Source organism: Leptopilina boulardi, unplaced genomic scaffold (assembly GCF_019393585.1).
Source record: "Leptopilina boulardi isolate dan_hultmark-lab unplaced genomic scaffold, ZJU_Lbou_2.1 LbouV2_300, whole genome shotgun sequence".
NCBI lineage: Eukaryota > Metazoa > Arthropoda > Insecta > Hymenoptera > Figitidae > Leptopilina > Leptopilina boulardi.
Genome location: NW_026137864.1, coordinates 1024111 through 1047914, shown reverse-complemented (window position 1 = coordinate 1047914; position 23804 = coordinate 1024111). Strand labels below are relative to the sequence as shown.

Genomic DNA, 23804 nt, shown 5'->3' with positions numbered 1-23804 from the left:
GAAATGATTCGAGCGAGAATATAGTCGCTCGTTACAAAAGAGTTGGAACCAGTATCCAATTAATGTGTTTTTAAATTTTATTTCCCATATTTTTAAAAAAATAATAAAAAATAAATTTAACTTATTCACTTATTTACCAATAACAACAATTTAATGTTATTCTTCAATTTTTATTACTTTAAATATAATTTTTTAAAAATAAATGCCTCGTAAATGAATAATATCAACGAATCATCGCGTGCAAAATAGTACGCATGCGTAAATTTTTACCGGCATTTGTCGGACATTTTCTGTTGTTTTCTAATTATTTTTTTGTCAGACGCTTTCGTCTTGTTTATAGTTGATTAAGCTTCTTTATTTTCAATATTTTCCCGTGAATCAGTGTTTTTGAAAGGTTTGTATTTGAAAATTATTAAAATAGATTAATTCTTTTGTCTATTATCTATTTTAAATTGTGTTAGAATAATTGTTTAATAGAATTATTTTGAAACGGAAATTAAAATAACCTCCAAAATTTGTGTGCTATAAACAAAACAATATACAATGAATATAATTTCAATTTAATATAAAATATAACAATGAATGAAATTTTTTCTGTTTTATAAATTTATATCTCATTTATTTTAATTAATTTTTTATATAATCTAGAATGTATTTTGTTTTCTCGAATTTTCTATATGTATATTGAAATCGTATATGTGTGACAGAGTTAGTTCTTTATTAAAATGAATGGATGAAATTTTTATATAATTTAAATTACTGTTTAATTGTGGTAAAGTTTGAATTTTTCCAATTATTGAAGTAGAATAATTATTGAATTAATTTGATTGATTATATATAGTAATTCGGTTTTTTATTGAAAGACTATTGTGATTTGGATTTTATTTTTTTAAACATAAATGTAGTATTGTAAATCGTATTTATTATTTCGTTTTTTTTTTTTTTTTTGTTTTAAAGGAGAATATTTTTTCAAAACCCGCTATGGCGGAAACAGAAAGCATTAAAACGACAGAATCTCTAAGCAAGGATAAGATTGAAAGAAATGGCATGGAATCAATAAATGATAGTGGAATCGAAATGAATGAGGAGAAAGAAAAAATAGAGAGAAATTTAACATTAAAATGTCCATGGATACTTGGTCAATTAGCTTGGGCTCGAGGCAGCAGTTATCCTTTTTGGCCTTGTGTTGTAACTCTCGATCCAACAACTCTATTGTACTTTAAAGTTCAAAGTAAATATTTATCTTTTTAAATTAAAATTAAAAAACAAAAAAAGTATTTGAAATTTTATTTTAATTGAGAATTAAATTTTAGAAATATTTTCGGGTTAATTAAAATTTTTTTAATTCTAGATAAAGGCAGATCTCAGGCAATGATGATTCATGTTCAATATTTTGGCGATGGTGGTCGCCACAATTGGGTTTTATCACATTACATGATACCATTCACTGGTCTTGAAGATTTTAAAGTTCGTGCAAAGAGCATAACACCTGAAATTAAGAAAAAAGAACCAAAATTTGCCGCTTCATTCACTCAAAAAATGGCAGTTAAAAAACAATGGGGAATCGGAGTTACTGAAGCTTCTGGTCTTATGCATTTATCAAATGAAGATAGAGCATCAATTTTTGAACCTCCTCCACCGGTTGAAAAAAAAGTTCAACTCCAAAATATGTTGAAAAGAAAACTTTCCCCAAAAGGAACCAAATTTCCAAGCGATACTACAAATTCAACTGTAATTAATTGATTTATTTTTATTTTCTTCTATTTTCTTTCTATTTTATTTTTTCTTTAATCCCGATTTTGTTTTCAAAAAAGAAATTAATTTTTCTCTATTTTTTATTTAGTTAATTATTATTTTATTTCAGTCTAAGAAGTTTAAAAAAATTGAAAATGATGATCAATCACAAACTTCAGAATCAATTGATGTTTCTAATTTAAAAGAAAAATCATTATCAAATAATATTGTGTCTACATTGGAAAATGAATCGAATTTCATTATTGCAAGTACAAGTCGACGTAAAAGTACGAGAAATCAAAATAAAAATTCAAAAGAAACAATTGACATACCTAAGCGACAGAATTTAAGAAAAAAAACTAAAATAACAGACGAAGAAAAAAATAGAAGGGATGAAATTGATTTTGATGATTATTATAATTTAAATAAAGATTTTTGGAAAGCTGATTATCCAGAATCAACGGATGAGGAAATTAAGAAACTTTTACAGGGAATGTGGAATGAAATGGATATTGGAGAAAAGCGCAATAATTTAAATAGAAAATATGATGAATTAAGATATAATTCAAATATTGAAAATTCACAAGAAAAACGAATTAAAAAAGCGACATTAAATCAAGAGAAGGAAAATTCAAAAAATTCCGAAAATGCTCAACACGAAAGCAACAATAAAAATACATTACAACAAAATGGAAAAAATGTCGATGAAACGATGAAAAATAAAGTTAGTTCACAAAAGGAGAAAAATAATAAAAAAATTGATAAAGACAATGTTGAAAAGGAAAAAAATAAAATTTCTTCTGACATTGACAATGAGGAGAAAGAAAAAAATAATATCACTTCTGAATTAATTGATGAGAATAATACAAAAGAAGAAAATAAAATAACTTCCAATGATGAGAATGTTGAAAATGAAAAAAGTAATAATGATGTTAATATTGAAAAAGAAAAAACAAAAATTATCACCGAATCGAATGATAAAAACATTGAAAAAGAAGAAAATAATATTAATTCCGAAATCAATAATGACAATATTGAGAAAAAAATTGATGATAAATCCAATTTGGAAATAAGTCATGATTTAAAAAAAGGTAAAAAAGATGGAAATAAAAAAAGTAAAAATTCAGCTAAAAATGGAAAAATTAAAGATGTTAAAAAGAAAAATAATTCAGAAAAAGAAGACATAGTTAAGGAAATTAATAAAGAAAAGAAAAATAATAAAGTAGCAGGTAATTAATATTTTTTTATTTAAATTTTATAAAAGAAAGTAAACATTTTAATTTGATTTTGACAAATTTTATTTTTAAAATAATTAAAAAAATAGAGGGATAAAAAAATATTTTATTTAAACAAATTTACAAAGAATTTTAATTAACTTTATTTTATACAAAATAACATAACTATATGGATTTAATAGAAATAATTTATTATTGTAAGTGTTGCAATTAAGTTTTGACTTTTTCTATTTTCAAAAGATTTTAAATTAAAAATTTCAAAAATAATTCCTAGCCTCGGATTATACGAAGAAATTTTTTTTTAGAAATTCGTCCTACTTAAATAAAATTTCGAAAATTTGTCGTACAATTAGTTTCATTATTTATTATTTAAAGTGAAATATTTATTAATTAATTAAATTTTGTTAAAATAAAAAAATGGATTTTTTTTTAAATGTAAATTGACTAAAACGACTTTTTTTGTGCCTTAAATTCGATCCAAGGCCTGTAATTCAATTATCAAAGAATTATTAAAAATTATGAAATAAATTTTTTTTAAAATAATAATGTAAATTTCGAATTATAAGATTTTTTCAAAAAAAAGAAATAGTCTGCAACGACTCTATACAAAATTATAATGAATTAATACAATAAATTTGTTATTTTTCAGATGAACAATCAGTAAAAGGATAAGTTACTAAAATTTTGAAAAACAATGAGAATTGAACATTGTTCTAAGTTAATCAATTTAATAACAAAAATTGATTTAATAGATTTTTTTTTTCCCCATAGACAAAAGTGGAAGAAATCCTTCTATTATTATACTACATTCATAGCCATATAGATATAAGAATCAATTTTATAGATGATAGGAGAAATTTTTCTAGTAGCAACCAAGTTGCCTAATCTTAGTATTTTTGTAGAGTTGAAAAAAAGAACAAAGCTTTATTTAAAAATATTATATAATTTAGTGCTTATATTGAGTCGAATTGAAAAGAAAAAAAAACCAGTTCTTTAATATTATATATTATCAATGTTCTTAAAAGTAATTATAAATTACATAATATTGTCATGTTGAATGTTTTTTGTTAATATTCGTTGAGAAATATGAAATTCAATTATAAATATAGATATCTATTTACACGTTTTAAAGCACAGCTTTAGTCACGTATTTAAAAAAAAAAAATTAATTATAAATTTACAAATTTTATGATACGTTTTTCTCTCGAAGGGAAAAAAACGTAAATATATATTATTATATTTATTGTATTTGATTGATTATTTTTATATATGACTCAATATTTTCAGCAACATGTTCTCTGAAAATTCTCATTATACATATTATTGTTAGATTTAAAAAAAAAATGTGTATAATCAGTTATTTTGACTTATTAAGTTACAAATTCATAAATGAAGCATATTTATATTATTTATATACTTAACAGAGTGTTTTGTATTAATATAAGAAATTGCATTTTGAACTATTTGGAATAATTAAAAAATATATTATAGAAATAATGTCTTTTATTTCATGTGAGCATTTATATTCTTAGTTGTTGCATAACACAAAATAAATTATAATTACTAATCTATTATAATTAACAATTATAATTTTTTTTTTTAATTTTATACAGTAGATTTTTGTTTCCATAAAGTGAAAATCAATAATTTATTAATATAAATGAATTAAAAATGTAATTTTGGTTGAATTTTTAAATTGGTAAAATTTTTTAATTTCCGTCACTTGCATATTTTACATATTTAAGAGAGCTTTGAAAATATTTTTATTTATTTATTTTTTTTTATTTTCTCCAATTTTGAATTTTTCCGCCAAATTATCTTCACATGTGCGCAATCTCAAAAAATAGAAAATTCAAAATGGCAGTGCCCGGGCATCGATCAAACAAGCATAATTTTCCGGAATTACATTTTTATTATATTTATTTTTAAATTATTCGAAATATGTGTATAAACAAAAGTACAAGTTTGCATAATATAATTAACTCTATTTTCAACTAGTCAAAGTTTCCAAAGAAGTGTATTCATTGGTGGTGGCGCATAATAAAATCGCGTTTGTTATTCCCGGCGTATATATGTATATGTATATAATATTTCTGACTGTTATATAGGTTATGTTTGTTTAAACGACGTTTATTATAATATAAATCGAAAAACAATTAAAACGTTGTTATAAAACAGCGTGAATTAAATAAAATTATGCTTTCTTGATAAATTTATTAATTTTCGGAATTTAAAGAAAAAAAAAAATTATAGAATTTTGATACTCTCGAATTAAAAAGAAAAATCTAAATAAAATGTTTAAAAACACATTCCAAAGTGGATTTCTCTCCATACTTTATAGTATTGGCAGTAAACCATTGCAAATTTGGGACAAAAAAGTGAGAAATGGACATATTAAAAGAATTACCGATAACGATATTCAAAGTTTAGTGCTTGAAATTCTTGGTAGTAATGTCAGTACAACATATATTACGTGTCCTGCTGATCCTCGAAAAACTTTGGGAATTAAGTTACCATTTCTTGTGATGATAATTAAAAATCTAAAAAAGTATTTTACTTTTGAAGTACAAGTAAGTGGTTTTTTTTTTTAATTTTGAACCTTTTGATTTTGTGTTTAAAAAAAATGTCATAAATCCAAACTTCTATATATTTATTTTAATTATAAAAAATATTTTTATTTCTTCAAAGAGAAAAAAATTCTTTTCTAATAAAAAATATTTCATTTCATGTAAAATATTTTTTCGATAATAGCAACCGTCAATAATAATATAAATTTGCAAAGTTATAAAAAAAATCGAATATTTCAATTTTTTCAAAAACGAAAAAACGCGATTAATTCTACAATTTTTAATGAAATACATAATTATTTTTATGTGTAGGACTTTAAAGGACTTTAACTTTTTTTTTTATTATTAGAATGCATTTTAAAAAGGAAATAAATTATATGCAAAAAAATATTTTTTGAATAAAAAATGTGCTATAAAAAATTAATTTCTGTAGTATTTCTAAAACTTTTTGCATATAATTTTTTATATTATGAGTATAATAAATCTACCAAATTTTATTATATTACAATCGATTAAATCGTTTCTCGAGATATCCTGGCGACAAAAAAGCGTAACAAACAAACAAACACACACGCATATCTAGATATTTGCTTAAAACTATTATTTTCAAATCCGTATTACTATGACAAATCTTTATCGATTTTAATTTGTAAATAAGGTTTATTGAAACATATTTCATGTCGTTTTTAATCTCAAAAAAGTATTTAAAAAAAAAAAATTATTTTCAAACTTAACTCCTATTTTTAATTTTAAACCCCTTTTTTCCAACTTCAAAAATATTTTTGTTACTTTTACGAAGCTGAAGTATGCAACATTTATGATAAACAATTTTTAAAGAAATAATTTTTTAAAATGAAAAATTATATAATTTTTTGCCCAAAAAATATTTCTTCTAGTTTTTATTAATCAACAAATTATTACAAAAAAATAGTTTTTTAGGTATACAATTTTATAAATTTCCGTGTTAAATAAAAATTGATTTTTAATCATTGACCAAAATTCAATTATTTTTAATTACTTTTATAATATTCTTTGAAAATTCAATTACATATATCTGAAAACAATTTTTCATTTAAAAACTTTTTAAAATTCAATTTTTGTCTCTAATTTCTAATAAATTCTTCATCAATCATAAATCACCAAAAATATCAATTAAAGATCACTTGAAGTTCAGTTATTTTCAAAAAATTTGAATTTTAAATATTTGAAAATTCAATTACATTTAAAAAATATTATATAAAATTATTTGATAAATTATTTTCAATTCTGTAAAATTTAACTAATTGTCTAAAATTTAATAAAATCTTTTAAAGTTCAATTATTTCTAAAAGTTTAAACTGTAACTTCTAAAATTCAATTATTTAAAAAAAGTTTCAAATAAAAACTTTAAAATTGAATTATTGTTAGAAATTAAAAAAAAAAAAAACTACAGCAATTTAAATTTGTAGAAAATTTATTTCAAATTTAAAATCTTGTGCAATTCAATTATTTAAAAAAAAATTTAATTTAAAAATCTGTAAAACTTAATTATTGTTCGAAATTTTTTTTTTTTACTATTAAAACTAAAAATTATGCCAAAATTTTTAATTTAAATAAATTGCTTTTAAAACTGACTTCAAAAAATTTTTAAAATGGAACATTAAAAAATTCTTTTTAGACAATTTGTCTTATTTAATTGAAATTTTGAAAATTTGTCTTAGTTACAGGAAAAATTTATTAAGAAAAATGAAAAATTTTTGAAAAAAGTGGTCTCCCCCTCTGATAATTTTTAACCAAAAGATCTGAATAGTTTTTGTTTGGGGTATTTTTAATTACGATGTAATTCTCATAAAATCATAACAAATCTACTTGGAATTGTATTAAATATACTTTTTTCGGAAAATAAAAAATGTCAGAAATTACCGGTTTTAGTAGTTTTGATAAAACAATACAAAGCTGAACTACGCAAAGTTTATGATAAACTATTTTTAAAGAAATAATTTTTTGAAATGAAAAATTCTATATTTTTTTGTCTAAAAAATATTTTTTTATAATTTCTTGATCAATGAAAACTAGGTACAAGAAATATTTTTTAGACGAAAAATTATAGCAAACTAGATTTAAATTAATTTTTCTAATTTTTTTTTTTTTTTTTGAAAAATAATTTCATTAATACCAATAATAATAAAATAGTGTAAAAAATAAGAAAGGGGAGGGATATTTTTTTAGAAAATTTTTGAAAAACTATTCCTTTTTATATTTTTACACTATTGAACATAAATGTTAATATATTTTTTACATTTACGTTTGTATATGAAATAAATTTGACTCTAGGTTTGTAAATTTTTTTTTATTATTATTATTTTTTAATAAGCTAATATTTTAGGGATTTGTTACTCTCATAATAGAACAACAATTTACCAAAGTATTAAACCAATTCCAATAACCTTTAATTATTCTCCTTCTTATAATTATATGTTAAAATTAAAGGTAATATTATTCTAAATAGTATATCTCAATGTTTACAGGTGATTGACGACAAAAATGTTCGTAGAAGATTTCGAGCAAGTAATTATCAATCGACAACAAGGGTAAAACCATTTATTTGCACAATGCCAATGAGATTAGACGATGGCTGGAATCAAATACAATTTAATCTAGCTGATTTTACACGTCGTGCATACGGTACAAATTATGTGGAAACATTGAGAGTTCAAATTCATGCAAATTGCAGGATACGTCGTGTTTATTTCTCTGATAGACTTTATTCCGAGGATGAATTACCAGCTGAATTTAAATTATTTTTACCAATTCAAAATAAAGCCAAGTGTTAATATTTTATAGCTCAATTTTGTCTGCAGTTACAATTTGTTTAACGTACAAAATTAATTAAGGATTAGAATATTATTCAATTAATAAGGTAAAAAGTGTCCTTCATATACATAAATATATATATATATATATTTGACTTTGAAAAAAAGTAATAAATTTGTTATGCGATAATTATATTACATCTTTTACATCTTTTTTCATAAAAAAAAAAATGATTTTTATGAGACAAGCATTGCAATATATTGAAAATCATTACATTATGGGTGATTCTCCGCGTAGCGCACGATTTGGTGTCTGAAACTTTAAAAATATTTTTTTATCTTCAAAAATATCAATACATATTTTTGAAGATAAAGTGTCAAGAAATAAATATCCATGGTGGGCCGGAAAAATTTTTTATAATTTTTTCATTTTTTTAAACAAGTTAAAAAAAAATTCTTTGCTTGTTGAATTCTATAAAATAGTTGAAATTTAATTTAAAATGTTTATGGGAATTTTTGGGGTAATTCACAAAAATATATATAGCGCGAACGACAATTAAAAATTTTTATTTCGGTAATTTACGGAAATTTTCGAGGTAATTTATGGAAATTTATGCGGTAATTTATAGAAATTTTGTCTAAAATTCATAAAAATATGTAAAGCATAAATCACAATTAAAAATTATTATTTTGGTAATTTACGGAAATTTACAAAAACATATATAGCGCGAACGACAACTAAAAATTTTATTTCAGTAATTTATGGAAATTTATATGGTTATTTATAGAAATTTTAGCTATAATTCATAAAAATATGTAAAGCATAAATCACAATTAAAGATTTTAATTTCGTTAATTTATGAAAAATTTCGTGGTAATTTACAAAAATATATATAGCGCAAACGACAATTAAAAATTTTATTTTGGTAATTTATGGAAATTTATGGAAATTTATACGGTAATTTATAGAAATTTATTTGGTAAGTTATAGTAAACTTACCGGAGCTATGATAGTTTATAATAAATATTTTTAATTTCGTTTGTTTCATTAAACTTTCATTCATTAAACTTGGACTAGTGACGGTCGAAATTTTGTGGCGGGTGGAACTGATGTTAATAATTTTTTTTTTTTTTTTTTTGAGAAAATTATTATTTATTTTTAATCGGTTTCATATGTTTCACATATATATATAGACTAAAATAATATAACTACACTTTATTTAACCTTTATTATTTAATTATATATATTTTTTTTTTTAAAATAATATTGAAGGGTCGGTGGATGCCGGTGGAGACGATTTTGTGATGCCCTGTACAAATTTGAATCTTAAAATGTTTAAAAAAAGGATAAATCAATTAGAAAATTGATTACTTTCTTCATGGATCAACTTAAGAAATATTACTTTTGCTATTACTGAAGTAGAACTATATTAACATTTAACTTTTATTTAAATAATTCAATGTTTAATAATAAAACGCAGAATAACACACAAAAGTGCAGTCAAGAATAAATAGCAAAAAAAAAAAAAAGAAAATAATTATTTTTTTGATCAAACGTTTTTTTTATTCAATTCCACTACAATATACAATACTAAAATAGCAATAGAAATTGTATTTATTAATGCACATTGCTAAAAATATTAACTTTTTTGTTTAAACAATCCTGTGGGGACAGGTGAAATTTTGACGTTTTCAGCCTTAAAATCCACTTTTCACGAAAAATTATAAAATGTTAAATACAAAAATAAATATTTGTTTTTGTTTGTAGTCACAGAAATTACATTTTTACATTGGAATCGAAATATTATGTGAATATTATTTGTGATTTTTCTTTCACAACATGAAAAAAGCAAGTTGTGCTCTACGCGGAGAATCACCCTTATATATTTTTAAAAAGTAATTTTGTATTTATAAAATTTAATATTAAAATATTATTTCTTTTTTTTAGTTTTTTTTTTTGTTATTTAATTATGGTTGTTAAATTAATTATTTGTTGATAATTTATTTATTATATTTTTTTAGTTAGGAATATCAAAAAAAAAAAATATTTTTCGGCAGAGGAAAGTCAGGAAAAATCATTTTTATTTAGAAAATTTGGAAAATTGAACAAATTTACAGAAAAAAATTTTTGCCTCTAAAAGTGATCACAAGTTTTCACCTATTTTGATAATTTGTTAACTTTTTTTTTATCTTTCTCTTGATTCGATTAATTTGCGGATGTAATATTTAAAAAAAACTAATTAAATTTAAAATTTAAAAACATTGATTTAAGTTCAGGAGTGTTGAAAAATAATTTATTAGTTCAAACAGAATTTTTGTTTTAAATTCCTAAACTTAAATTAATTTAGAGAATGCAAAAATACGAATTTTTATATTATCTATAAATGATACAATTATTGACCCAAGGTTGAATTTAGATGAGCCAACATTTCTCGAACGTTCAAATGAACAAAATATTTTTTCAATCTATAAATTATTAAAAATTATAATGTCAATGTAAGATAAAACAGTAAATTTAACAAATATTAAATTAATAACTTCTTTTTAGATATTTAAAACAATATTTTGTAATAAAATTAGTATTTAAAGAAGTTGCAAAAAAAATTTTGTTCATTTGAACGTTTAAACCTTTTGGCTCATGAATTTAGTGCAAAATTTTTTATCCATTTTTAAAAATTATTTAGGTCCAATTTCAATAAATTCAAATTAGTCAATCAATTGAAAATTCATTTTATTCAAATTTGAATCTGTTTAAATTTTAATTCCACTAAATTACAATTTCAATATTTTATTCTATTAATATTTTAATCGATCTAAATTTCAATTGAATCTAAATTTTAATGACAAATTTATTAATTAAAATTTTAATCAAATTCAATCTATCGCCACTTAAAATTAAAGAAATTTCAATCTATCTAAAGATTAATCGATTTAACTTTCAAATTATCTGAATTTCAATTTATTAAAATTTTAATTGATTTAAGTTTCAAATTATTCGAATTTCAATTCATCTAAATTTTGATATAATTTTAAAATTCTCCAAATTTTAATTGTTTTAGGTTTCAAATTATTCGAATTTCAATAGATACAAATTAGTTATTTTGCACATTAATTAATTTTATCTATTTACAAGATAAAATGTACTTTGATCTATGTTCTAATGAAAACAATAAAATTTAGTAAGAAAACACGTTTTTCTTACTTTAAATTATTATAGATTTCTATTTATAATTCATTAAATTTAATACAATTTTTTTTGTCAAGGAAAATTTTTTAATGACAGAGAAATTGATAAACTAATTCTTGTGGCAATCTAGATTTTTCATTTTTATTACAATAATTCTGAATGGTAAAAAAAATAATTTTTTTTTTTAGTAAAATCTGCTTTTTATGAATTTAAATTTCTACTGTAAGCATATTTTATTAGTTGATAAGTTTTATTTAATAAGATTATATTTTAAAATTTAATATTTATTTCTTTTATCACTTTAGGTTTACAATTTTTGATATTTTCATATTTTATTTGAATTCGTTTACAATTTCACCCTTTTTTTTCACAATCATTTCAAAAAAATTAACATTGATTGGAACATTTTTTTTATCATTACTCTTTTTTTTTTGTTTACTATTTAATTTTTCATCCATTAGAGAGACATGGATTTTAAAAGGTTTTTTTTTTTTTTTCTTTTTTTTTCATTTCATCACAATCTGTCGATTTATTTACAGAACCACGACAACTTTCAATTAGTTTTCCCTGTCCATAACTATTTTTTCGTTCACCTGTATTTTGAATCGATAATTCCATATTTTTCATTGAAAACCCTTTTCTTTTTAATCTCTCAAATATTGTTTTTAGTTTAAAACGAGATTTGAACAATTCATTAACTATCAAGTCGGATGTTAAAAGTTTACTTTGTGATTTTTTATTGAAATTTTTCGCCTCTATTTCAACAAATTCAGGTATTATATTGTCATTGTCATTTGAAAATTCTAAATCATAATTTTTCTCATTAATTTGTTGTCTTATTTTGTGAACTTCATTTATGATTTCTTTAATTTTTGTCACATTTTCATTTTGAAAATTGATATTTGTCTTTTTTAATAATGATTCTTTAGTGATTGGAATATTTTCTTCAATTTTTTTATTTAAATTTTGTATAATATTTTGTTGTTTATTAATAATACTATCATTAATTGTTGTGACATTATTTGTAGTTTTGTGTAAATTATCAAATTTATAGGGCCATTTAGAAAAAATATTTCCTTCCTCGTGAAATTTATTTGGAATTGATTTTTTTAAAATTTCAAGATATTTACTTTTTTCAATAATATTTGAAAATTTTTCCATATCTCTTGACGATTCATTATTATTTATTGAAATTGAAATAGGAAATTCAAATTCATTTGTTTCTTTGTCATTAATATTTTTTTCCACTTTTATCAATTTTTTTTCTTCTTTTTTTGTATTTTTAATTTGTTTCGTTTTAATATTTTTTGTTGAAAATTGTCTTGTTTTCTGTTTTGATCCATTGCTTTGCGATGGAGTCCAATGGAATTTAACGGAACTTTTTGAATTTTTTGCAATTGTTATAGTTTTAGTATTACTTGTTTGTACAGGTTCTGAAATAATTGGAAGTTATTATTTTCTTTTTGAAAAAAAAACCCGATTTTACAAAAAGAAAAATTCATAAAAAAAACAATTTTGTTCAAATTAATTAATTATTTTTCTAAATAAGAAAAAAATAGAACAAAATTAAAATTAAATTTTTTTATTTTATTATAAATTCCCTTTTATTTTTTCCTTTTAATTATTAAATGAGAGTTAAAAATTTTATTATATTTTTACCTATATTATTGAATTTTTCTGTTTGTGAAGTTTTATCGACAAAATTTATTCCCCATTTTAAGAGATACATATCGAAAAATGCTTGAAATAATTTTGCTGGTTTTTCATCATATTCATAATGACGATCTTGCATGTAAATTCGTCTAATATGACAATTTGAATAAATAACTATTCTTTGTATGACATCGTAATCAGTTCCAAAAATATCGTGGCACAAAATTTGAAAATTAATTTCTAAATTATTCCAATTTTCTTCTAATTTTAATGGCAAACGAGCAACGGTTGTACTAATTTTTGGTGGAAATTCTTCATTTAAAAATGTCAATTTTCTACGAAATTTCTCCTTATCTAATATCTGTACAATATCGAATTAAAAAATTTTTTTTTTTTTTTATTTATTTTTTCTTATGAATTTTTGTCATATTAGATTGAATTTAGAATATAATAAATAATTAATTATATTGATAATAATAAAACAATAATTATTATAATTTATTAATAAAAATTTTTTAAAATCATTGAATTAAATTTAAATAGGAATAATAAATAAAATTAGTATTTATAATAATTGAAATTATTAGTGAATTTATAATTATTATTTTTAAATTGATGGGAATGGAAAATCATTTCAATTTTCATAATTAATTTTATTTCACAATATTTTGCCGCAGGTGATTTACCTTAATTAGTATAAACATTTTGTAATTATTATTATTATTATTATTTTATACCTGAAATTCCAATTTTAGACGAAGTTGTAAATTTTTAATAATTAATACAAGAATAGGCAATTTGATATTTAATACATCAGTTGAATCAGCGGGACAAGTGATATTTGTATAAACAGGAACATTATGAGGGCCAGTTATTGCAATTATTTTGTCTCCATTTAAAAACTCATTATCTATTATTCGACAAATTTTCCCATCAGATGAAATACGTTTTGACCACAGATTCAGTGGTTTTTCTCCGATACTATATAAAAGTGATATAAAACCACAATGTTTTAGTTCTGACATTTTTTTTTTTTTCAGTGAATGGGGAAATTTTTTTTTCTTCTATTTATATAGAATATATATTGTAGAAAGAATTTTTCTGCCATCAGGAATGATTTTTTATCATATTTTTTTTTTAGTTTTTGATAAATTTAGAATTATTTTTGGAAACGTTATTGATTTTTATATTTTATATATTATTATAATTTTGATTGATTTTTTTAAAAAGGTTAAGAACAATTGATAACTGGTTTTTTAAAAAAAAAAATGTTTATTTTAAATATTTTTTATTTTCATTTATTTTTATATTTGTACAGGAACGTTTTTATCGAGCCACATTTCTTTACTTTTTTAATTCAATTTTTTTTTGTCATCCTGTCAGCCAGGAAGAAAAATTATTCAAGGAAAAGTCGGAAAAATTGTGTTTTTTCTCTTCATTGAACAGTTTTTTTTTTTTTAAAGAACGTCTCCGTCAGTGTAAATTTGATTTTTAATTAATAAAAATCGATTAAATATATGAGAAATAACTCTTTTATTTCTTATAATATATTAATTATTAACTGTATAATTAATAATTAATCACTGAAATGAATAATTAAACATGTATTCAGCAAATTTCGGTCGAAATTTATTATTATACGTATACTATTTTAGTTTTATTTGGTTTAATTCTTATTGGTATATATTATTTTATAAAATCAGCGAAAAAAGAAACCTAACCTCAATTAAATATCACACAAATCAATTTAATATTAACAAAATGTATTTTTAAAATATTTATTCGATTTTTGCTTCTTTAATTGATAAACGATTATGTGAAATAAATATTATTAAAAAATAATTTCTTATTAGAAAAAAAAATGTTATTCTTTTATTTCAATTTTCATTTTTTATCTACAGTACTTTCAAGTATATAAATCGAAGTATAGTGATATATTTATAATTTATCCCTTATTCTCGGTTGAATTCCTCAATTTCCGCGCGAGAGAAATAATCCTCTTTTTAACGTGAATTTTCCCCACTTGTTTTATATATATATATATATGTCTCATCGAAAATTGTTGACAATGACTAGAGAGTGCAATTCATGTGGCTCGTAAACTATTGCCAATCACGACCGTATTCGTTGATCTGTGCTTTAATTGCTAATTATTAGGTATTGATTTTTTTTTTTAATGGGAACGTGTAGCTTCGCGGAGAGAAAAATGGGGGAGGCTGTTCGGCGTAAGTATATATCCGGAACTATACTTTTTACCTCGTTTAAATAAAACACACACACACAAACAAATTAAAACACATACATACAACACGTGCGCTAGAATTTCACAGTTTCGCGCAATATACTCAATTTTCAAGCCCGCCAATATTTTGAAATATTCAAAATCTTGTCCGCGCAAAACTTTATAATAAAAAAATAAATATATATACACAATTCACAAAATATTTATTCTTATTTGTATACATATAAACAATGATGTTGTACACAAATAGTCAAGAGGGGGAAAAAAAAATTTCCCAGAAAAAAGAAAAATGGCGGACCAATTAAAAAGTAGCTGAGAGTCGATACATTTTATTCTTTTCTAGTGATAAATTTTGCTCTTTAAATACACTCTATATTTTAATAATAGTATTAATATGTTATTTTGAGTGGAAAAAATCATTATATAGAAAAATTATTTTTTAACTATGTTGAGAGAAATATTGAAATAAAAAGAGGATTTTTATAATGAGGAAAAATATAATGCCAGGAAGGGAAATACGAGGACCGTAAATAAAACAATTGGATATGTGTGTTTGTATATATACACACACCTGTATATATATATATATATATATATATATATAAAAGTTTATGTATATATATATAGTTCTATATACATATGTTTTTCAAATCGACGAATGCTATTATATATTTTGTATTGAGCACTCGTTTCGGGGGAGACGCCGACGCCCGGCGCCGACGTCGTTTTTAAAGCGTCGACGGTGTCAGTAGTAATCTCGGCAATCCTAGAGGTCATAAGTAAAAAAGATCGTTAGAATAATCAACCCTCTGCGCCTATAGATGTTGGAATAATCTTGGGGAGTATAAAAGGATGCTGCGCTGAGAAATGAAGCGTGTGACAACAATGAGAGAGAGAAAAAAATTAATTTTAACAAAAAAAATCATGGAAATTATTATTTGATCATAATGATAATAATGATGATCACGATGATGACAATGATGACAATGATGACAATGATTTAATAAATAATGATAAATGATATAATAATGAGGCAATAAAAGGAGAATAATTTCAATACGAAAATTTGATAGAAAATAAAAAAAAAAAATTTGTTTTTTTTTATTTTGAAATGGGCACGGCGGGACGTGATTTCGAAGAAAGGGATCGTCGTGAGGATGATGAACAGTGTAGAATTTGTGCCAATGATGTGACAAGAAAAGACGGTGTTCATATATTTGCCGAGGAGGGAAAACGACACTATCTACAGACGAATATACGTAAATATTTGTACATTTTGGTAAGTGTTTGAATTGCACTCTATATAAGCGCCATATTGGCGAGATTTTTTTTCTGTTTTCTTTTTTTCGAAACCGGTCTCCGTCGCGGTTCCGCCAACCTATAATTTTGAAGCGCGTCCTCTTCTGTCCAGAATCTTGATTATTATTTTATTGATCGCTGATCGTGATTATTGGATCGAGATGCATTTTTGATAAAAAAATGATTGTAGTTTTCATTAAAAATAGAAATTATAAAGGGAAAGATAATACTTGTTGTTATGGATGCGTGTAAAAAAAAAAATGTGCGAATTATTTATTTTTTAAATCTGAAATAATTTTCGATATTTTAAATATTGCTTTACGTATACTAAAAAATAAATTTAATATATATATATATTTTTAATATTTCGAATGAGAAAAAAAAGGGTCTTAATTTTTTTTTTGTAATTAATAAATATTACTTTTGTAAATTAATATTTTATTTACAATTATGAAATTTTATTTATAGAAATAATTAAAGATTTTTGAATTAATTGAAGAATGATAAATTAGTTTTATATTTTTATTTCTGTTTCAAAAAAATTTTATGATAAAAATTCTCGAAATAAATATTAAGTTAATAATTCCTAATTTCTTCTGAATTGACAAAAATTATTACTGATGGTTAATTATTACTATCGAAAAACCTATAATCATGCGAACAATGAATTAGTATCTAATTAATTAACAATGATAATTATATAGGAAAATTGTTTCTGTTTCAACGTTTATATATATATAGCATTAAATTTTCTCGTTTGATGAGTTTCTGTAACTTTAACTAATTATAGAATATATTATATAATAAAAAAATAAAAAAATTTTATATTTATCAAAAAATTAACTCCGAAAATTGTAAATAAACATTGTAGATTAATACCTAAATTATCAGTCTTAATTTTTTTTTTTTAAATAATTTTTTATTTCATAAACATCGGTTTTATTTTACACTAATTTTACAATTTTGTTTATAAAATTTATAAATTGAAAAATAATTACATTTTCGTCATATACAATAAGAAAGAAAATAGTCGATTCTTTAATTATTTAATAATACCTATAATTAATTATATGTCTAATTTTAATATAATTTTATCAAATTATATTTCACAAAATTCGTTTATATATTCCAAGAATTATTTTTTTTATAAATAAATAGAAATAAAAAAAAAAAATTTTTTTAATTAAAATGTATTTAAAATAAATAAGAAATTAATAATTAGCTAATTAAAAAGAAATAGGAATCTAATTTTTTTTTTTTTTTTGAGAACGTTTTATCCGCAAGGATATATTTAATTGTTAATAATGTGAGAGTTGCGGAATGGCGATTTGGATATTTCGACGAATAAACGTAACGGCGACCTTTGTATTCCTGGGAGATGTAAAAGTGTTAAAAATTAGCATTTTATTGATTACCTCGAATACTGTACTGCATGCGCGCTATACACGAGTGCGCCTATAAATATAATTGGGATAAAGCGTCAGAGATGCTTCTGGACCTGACGTCTGATACGAAATAAATTATTCAAAAGGGCAAAATAATGCAGTTTACCAATGATTTCTTGTTCAAAATTATTTAACATAGTTTTCCATTCAAATATTTCTAAATCAAAGTCACTTCGAGAGTTTTTATATAAATATAAAACAAAATTCTATAAGCCATATATGTAAATCATTATTGGCTGAAATGTCATATATATATAAAAAAAAAATCATTATAAATTCTCCGTTCTCGAAAATTATTTAGCAAATTAATTAGAATGAGAATAAATTTTAATTATAAAAAAAATTGTTTGTATTAAAATAAATAATAATAAAAATTATTATTATTATTATAATTAATAATAAAAATGAATAATTTTTATAAAATATTAAAAATTAATATTTTAGGGAAAATAAAAAGTATTTTTGAATTAAAGTCAATTTCATTTAATGAATTTCATCGAATCAATTGCAATTTAATAATTCAAGTTAATAAAATAAAAATCATTTAAATTATTATTATTAAATTAAATTAAATTAATTAATTTTTTCATTGAATTAAAATTTGTTAGATATTATTTATATTAAATGTCAGTGTTGTAAAGAATATATAGAATTTTTTTTTACCACCTAGTTGCTATTAAACATGAATGTAAACTTTGGAGAATTTAAAATGAAGAATTTTTTTTTTTTTTTTTTTTTACCACAGTTTGATATTTATTAAAAATTAATGTTTAAACTTTAGAGAATTTAAAATTGCGTTCTTAAAAATAATATACCTATGATTGTAAATGAGGTCAACTAAGGTGAGATTTATTTTCAGGTATCATCCGAAGATAAATTGCCTAAAATGGTGTGTATAACGTGCATCAAAAGGTTAGAGGGTATTCAACGTTTTGCAATGATGGCATGTCGAACGCAAGAAATGTTGAAATTAAAATTATATGGAGTTTTTGATAATGTCGATTCAACACAAGACGTGGACAATGCTGAGATAAAAGATATTGAAAATTCGGAAAAGAAAATTGAAGAAAAAAGTTTATTACATTCAATATTAACAAAGGTATTATATAAAATTATTAGTAAATTATATATGCGGGTAAAATTTTTTTTATTTTTAATATTGTGTAAATTTATTTAAATTGTTAAGTAAATTATATAATCATAAAAATTTTTTTTCTATATTTGAAATATCTTTCAATTTAATAAGGATTATTAATCTTAATTAATTTAATTAAAATTCAATTAATTGTTTTTAATTTCAATTAATTGAAATTGGAATATTCTCTCAATTATATTTTTAATAATTTACAATTTTATTTTGAACATATAATTAATAAAATAAATTTTACAATTTACAAATTATTTTTTGTCTAATATTTATTTTCATATTCAATTCTTTTGTGAATTCAATTACATTGATTTAGAGATTTTTCCTCTATTAATGTATCGTACTTTTTGATTATTTTATCTATTTTTCTAAATTTTAATTTCAATTCTCAAATTTTTTTGAATTTCCTACACACAGGAAACTTTTATTTTTAAAAAATAGTTTTTGAACATTTTTTAGTTTTAAATAAAAATTTTTGACCAAATTTTGTGCTTTGCGGTATCAAAATTGCGCTACTGAAGTATTTCTTTTTTTTAACGAGCAATAAAAATAATTGAATTTGAAAATAAATAAATTTTAAAAATAATTGTAAAAACAATTGAATTTTAAAAATAATTTAATTTAGAAAATAATTTCAACATAAATCGATAAATTTAAATAAAAATATTTGAAGAAAAATTGATAATATGTATATAACTTTTTTTTACAAATTTAAAATTAAATTTAAATTAAATTAAATTTAAATTAAATTAAATTAAATGTAAATTTTTTTCTTTTTTAAATGTAAAATTATTCTATTAAAATTAAAAGCAATAATTTTAATTTCATAATTTAAATAATTAAATTATTAAAGAAGTTTATTGAATTTTTTTGAAAATGATAAAATTTGCAATTTTTATATCTATTCATTTCATATTATTTTTCAATAAAATAGAAAAAAAAGAAATTTTTGTTTTTAATTAAAAAGTTAATTAATTGTGTTTTAATTAAATTGGACATTTTTTTTTCTTGAACAGGGTGCTCTTGAAATTTTGGAAGATAGCGATTCTAGGGAACCACCATCGGAAACATTGTCACAAGAAGAACATACTCCAAATACCGAAGAAATGGAAGTTAAAGTTGATCCAATGTTATTTTTACAATGCGGATTGGAAGAGCATTCATCTGAGATTTCTGAAATTTCTGACAACGAATACGACGAACAAGATTTAAAAATGTCGCCGACTGAACCATTATCATTAGTTAACAAGTTAGTATTAAATTTTCTTTTTTTTTTTTACACGCAAAAAAAATATTTAATTCAGAAAATTAGAATAAAAAAAAAAAATCTTCAATTGTTTTGGTCTAAACGATTTTGAAGATTTTTTTTTATTTTAATCTTCTGAATTAAATATTATTAAACCCTTTTTTTAAAAAAAAAATAAAATATTTATTTATTTAGATTAGACGAAACTAAAGACGACTTGAAAGACTTTGATGATAAGAAACCGTCCGAGGAAAGTGATGAGGACATTTCAAATACATCCATTAAATCTCATAAATGTACAATATGCTCTAGGTCTTTCATGTCACAAATTAGTTTGCAAGATCATCTCTGGTCACATATTCCAAAAGAAAGACGAATAGAACGAAAGACAATGTTAAAATCACATTATTCAACAAATGGTGTCCTTCAAGTGAACGCCGATAGTAATGCAAGTGGAAATTTTATTTGTCCCATTTGCAGTAAAAGAATTTCAACAAAAGGAAATCTCAAAGTGCATTTGGAAACTCACAGGCCTAAGGGAAAATATGGCTGTGATATTTGTGGAAGAATGTAAGTTTCAATTTTATTAATTTTTTTTTTTTTTAATTTCAGTTAAATTAGTTAATTTTTATTCATTAAAATTTATTTATAACATTTTTACAGACAGTGTCCATTTGTTAATTGTTATAGATTAAAATTTTTATATGTGTATTCTGATTTTTATTAATGAATATTTTAATATAATTCAATTTTAATTTTAATTATAATTTAAAAAGGGGAAAAAATTACTTTTAATCGAAACTCATGAATATTCATTAAAATTCATTAGTTCGAAATTTATATCATCGAATTTCTATTTAATTGAATTTTCATCTGATTAAATTTTTATTGATAAAATTAAATTGCTATTTATTATTAAATTATTGAGAATTTCTATTTTATTGAGACACATTTTTTTTCTATTTATATGTAGCTAAATTTTAATTTGACAAATTTCTTTAATTACTAATTTTGTATGTTGAAAAAAATTTTATTTGGCAAAAAACATTTGTAAGCCTCGAATTATACGACTTTTTTTTTTTTTTTTTTGACTTATTTTAATAAGATGCGACTTTTTTTTTTTTGACTTTTTCTTTACATTTTTTTACAAAATTTTAAATTAAAATACGTTGTTCTTTTTGTAAAATACATATATTCTTCTGATCTTCTTTATTTCAATTATTTAACAAATTTTTAACAAAAATACTTCTCTAAATTTATTTATTTACAAAATTTTTAAAGTTTAATTTTTATCTGTAATTTCTAATAAATTCTCCAGCAACAAAAATTACAGAAAATTTCAATCAAAAATCACTTGAAGTTCAAATTATTATTTTCAAAAATTGGAATTCCAAATCTTTGAAAATTCAATTACATTTAAAAATGGTTATTTAAAATTATTTGATAAATTATTTTCAATTCTATAAAATTTAATATTATTGTCTGAAATTTAAAAAAATCTTTTGAAATTCAATTATTTTAAATGATTTTTACAATATTCTTTAAAAATTCAATTATTCAAACAATTTAAAAATATGTTACTAATAATTGTCAGCTATTAAAAAAAAAAAAAAAAATTCTATACTTAGCTGAATTTTAAGTGATTGGATTTTTATTTTACCGAAATTTCATTTGACCGAACTTTTATTTGTCCGAATTGTCATTTTTGTTGAAACTGTTAAATCCATTTAATAGTTAACTTTTTCTTTTTTTGTCTGGGAAAATTTTTTAATAATGAAAAATTTATTCTCGCAACAACCCTGAAATTCTTTAATTGTCATAAAAATTTTGTTTAAAATTTCAATTTCTCAAATAATATATTATTTTCAATAATCAATACTGAATAATATCAATAATAATAATAATAATGTAATTTTCTTTTTTGCAGTTTCAAAACACAATCGAATCTTTTTCGTCACAAAGAATATCACGGTGGTATTCAATTTCCATGTAATGTTTGCGGAAGAGTATATCCGACAAATTCAACTTTACGTGCGCACAGTATAACACATTCCGATTTAAGGCCTCATGCGTGTCCACTTTGCGACAAGACATTTAAACGAAATCAGGATTTGAAGTTTCACATAAATCAACACACAGGTGCCAGACCATATCAGTGTCCCTATTGTCCCAAAGCCTTCGCAAGTTCAGGTAATTGCTTTTCACATAGAAAAAGAATGCATCCACGAGAAGTTCATCGAGATAGGCAGAGAGCTGCTGATTTAATGAGATGAACCGAGGGTGGTCATTTCGAAGAGTGGTTGTAGATTTAGGAGGAAAAGAAATTATATATATATATATTTAATAGAACTGGAACAATTTAGAGATGTAGGGGCTATATAATAGTATTAATTAATTTTTTATTTTTCTAATTTTTTTTTTCTAAATTCTTAAGATTGAGTTTTTTTTCTATTTAGGGTCAATTCATTTTATTTTGTCTTTCAATCGGTTCTGCCAATTGCAATATAAAAAATAATTCAAAGAGTTTTTTTTTTTTTTCTTTTAATTGAAATTTATATTGGAAAAAAATTATTCAATCCAAATAATCGATTACTTTAAATATTTATTTGTATCAAAATATTCTCATTGAATCAATAGAATTTGTTAACAAAATAGTATTTGTTTCAAATATAGAAATTAATGATTCGAATATAATAATAATTGATATTTGATTCAAATTATTTGGTTCAAATAAATATTTATTAGTTTTATATGGATTTTATGTTTTTCAATATATATATTTAAAATTCATTTTACCACTGTAAAAAGTCAATGCATGAAAATAATAAACTTAGAAATAAATATTAACCAGTACACTTGTTTTTCAAAATATTTATTTTCAAGAAAAAAAGATAGACTTATATGGGACCAATGTATTGGACTTTGACAAAAATTGTCAAAGGAAATTGTTCAAGAATTTATATTTAAATTAAATTCTTTTTTAAAGTTCCATATTTTATCTTCTTTTTTCTCTCCTAAAGAGATTTGAGACTAAAAATGTGAAAGATCTCCTGAGTGTTTTTTTTTCTCTTTAACTTAACTAAAGGTGAAAAGAATATAAAACTATATCAAAAACATTTTAAAGTAATTTTAATTTTTGGCTAAATTTTTCTAATTTAAGAAAAATTGATTTAATTTAAAAAGGTTTGAAAATTCCAATTTTCACAATTTTTTTTTTTTAAATTGCAAACGTTTTAGACGAAATAATGTAAAATGAA

The 23804-nt window shown here is 21.7% G+C and overlaps 4 protein-coding genes across 4 annotated transcripts; 3 read left to right on the top strand and 1 right to left on the bottom strand.

Annotated features, from left to right (window-relative positions):
- Positions 1-243: 243 nt before the first annotated feature.
- Positions 244-3890, top strand: LOC127282577 (histone-lysine N-methyltransferase NSD2-like). The gene is made up of 5 exons (XM_051306907.1): positions 244-394; positions 958-1231; positions 1352-1731; positions 1865-2963; positions 3619-3890. Exons 2-5 carry the CDS (start codon positions 982-984, stop codon positions 3639-3641), a joined length of 1752 nt encoding a protein of 583 aa, XP_051162864.1. The 5' UTR covers positions 244-394; positions 958-981; the 3' UTR covers positions 3642-3890.
- Positions 3891-4818: 928 nt separating this feature from the next.
- LOC127282573 (cilia- and flagella-associated protein 20) lies at positions 4819-8523 on the top strand. The gene is made up of 2 exons (XM_051306904.1): positions 4819-5539; positions 8044-8523. The coding sequence occupies exons 1-2, from the start codon at positions 5264-5266 to the stop codon at positions 8347-8349; spliced, it is 582 nt and encodes a 193-aa protein (XP_051162861.1). The 5' UTR covers positions 4819-5263; the 3' UTR covers positions 8350-8523.
- Positions 8524-11784: 3261 nt separating this feature from the next.
- LOC127282568 (uncharacterized) lies at positions 11785-15926 on the bottom strand. Its single transcript, XM_051306893.1, has 3 exons — positions 13906-15926; positions 13175-13529; positions 11785-12948 (listed from the first exon to the last, which is right to left on the bottom strand). Exons 1-3 carry the CDS (start codon positions 14191-14193, stop codon positions 11990-11992), a joined length of 1602 nt encoding a protein of 533 aa, XP_051162850.1. The 5' UTR covers positions 14194-15926; the 3' UTR covers positions 11785-11989.
- A 175-nt stretch (positions 15927-16101) lies between these two features.
- LOC127282570 (zinc finger protein 227-like) lies at positions 16102-23804 on the top strand. Its single transcript, XM_051306897.1, has 5 exons — positions 16102-16689; positions 19014-19253; positions 20318-20550; positions 20743-21117; positions 22475-23804. The coding sequence occupies exons 1-5, from the start codon at positions 16522-16524 to the stop codon at positions 22818-22820; spliced, it is 1362 nt and encodes a 453-aa protein (XP_051162854.1). The 5' UTR covers positions 16102-16521; the 3' UTR covers positions 22821-23804.

Excerpts from the sequence above, each read along its gene's own strand:
- LOC127282577 (XM_051306907.1), top strand. The coding sequence starts at position 982 with ATGGCGGAAACAGAAAGCATTAAAACGACAGAATCTCTAAGCAAGGAT. Across the intron at positions 1,732-1,864 it reads GCGATACTACAAATTCAACT|TCTAAGAAGTTTAAAAAAAT; the intron begins GTAATTAATTGA and ends ATTTTATTTCAG. Across the intron at positions 2,964-3,618 it reads GAAAAATAATAAAGTAGCAG|ATGAACAATCAGTAAAAGGA; the intron begins GTAATTAATATT and ends GTTATTTTTCAG.
- LOC127282570 (XM_051306897.1), top strand. The coding sequence starts at position 16,522 with ATGGGCACGGCGGGACGTGATTTCGAAGAAAGGGATCGTCGTGAGGAT. Across the intron at positions 19,254-20,317 it reads TACATTCAATATTAACAAAG|GGTGCTCTTGAAATTTTGGA; the intron begins GTATTATATAAA and ends TTTCTTGAACAG. Across the intron at positions 21,118-22,474 it reads TGTGATATTTGTGGAAGAAT|TTTCAAAACACAATCGAATC; the intron begins GTAAGTTTCAAT and ends TCTTTTTTGCAG.
- LOC127282573 (XM_051306904.1), top strand. The coding sequence starts at position 5,264 with ATGTTTAAAAACACATTCCAAAGTGGATTTCTCTCCATACTTTATAGT. Across the intron at positions 5,540-8,043 it reads ATTTTACTTTTGAAGTACAA|GTGATTGACGACAAAAATGT; the intron begins GTAAGTGGTTTT and ends CAATGTTTACAG.
- LOC127282568 (XM_051306893.1), bottom strand. The coding sequence starts at position 14,193 with ATGTCAGAACTAAAACATTGTGGTTTTATATCACTTTTATATAGTATC. Across the intron at positions 13,530-13,905 it reads GTCTAAAATTGGAATTTCAG|ATATTAGATAAGGAGAAATT; the intron begins GTATAAAATAAT and ends GATATTGTACAG. Across the intron at positions 12,949-13,174 it reads AGAAAAATTCAATAATATAG|AACCTGTACAAACAAGTAAT; the intron begins GTAAAAATATAA and ends CAATTATTTCAG.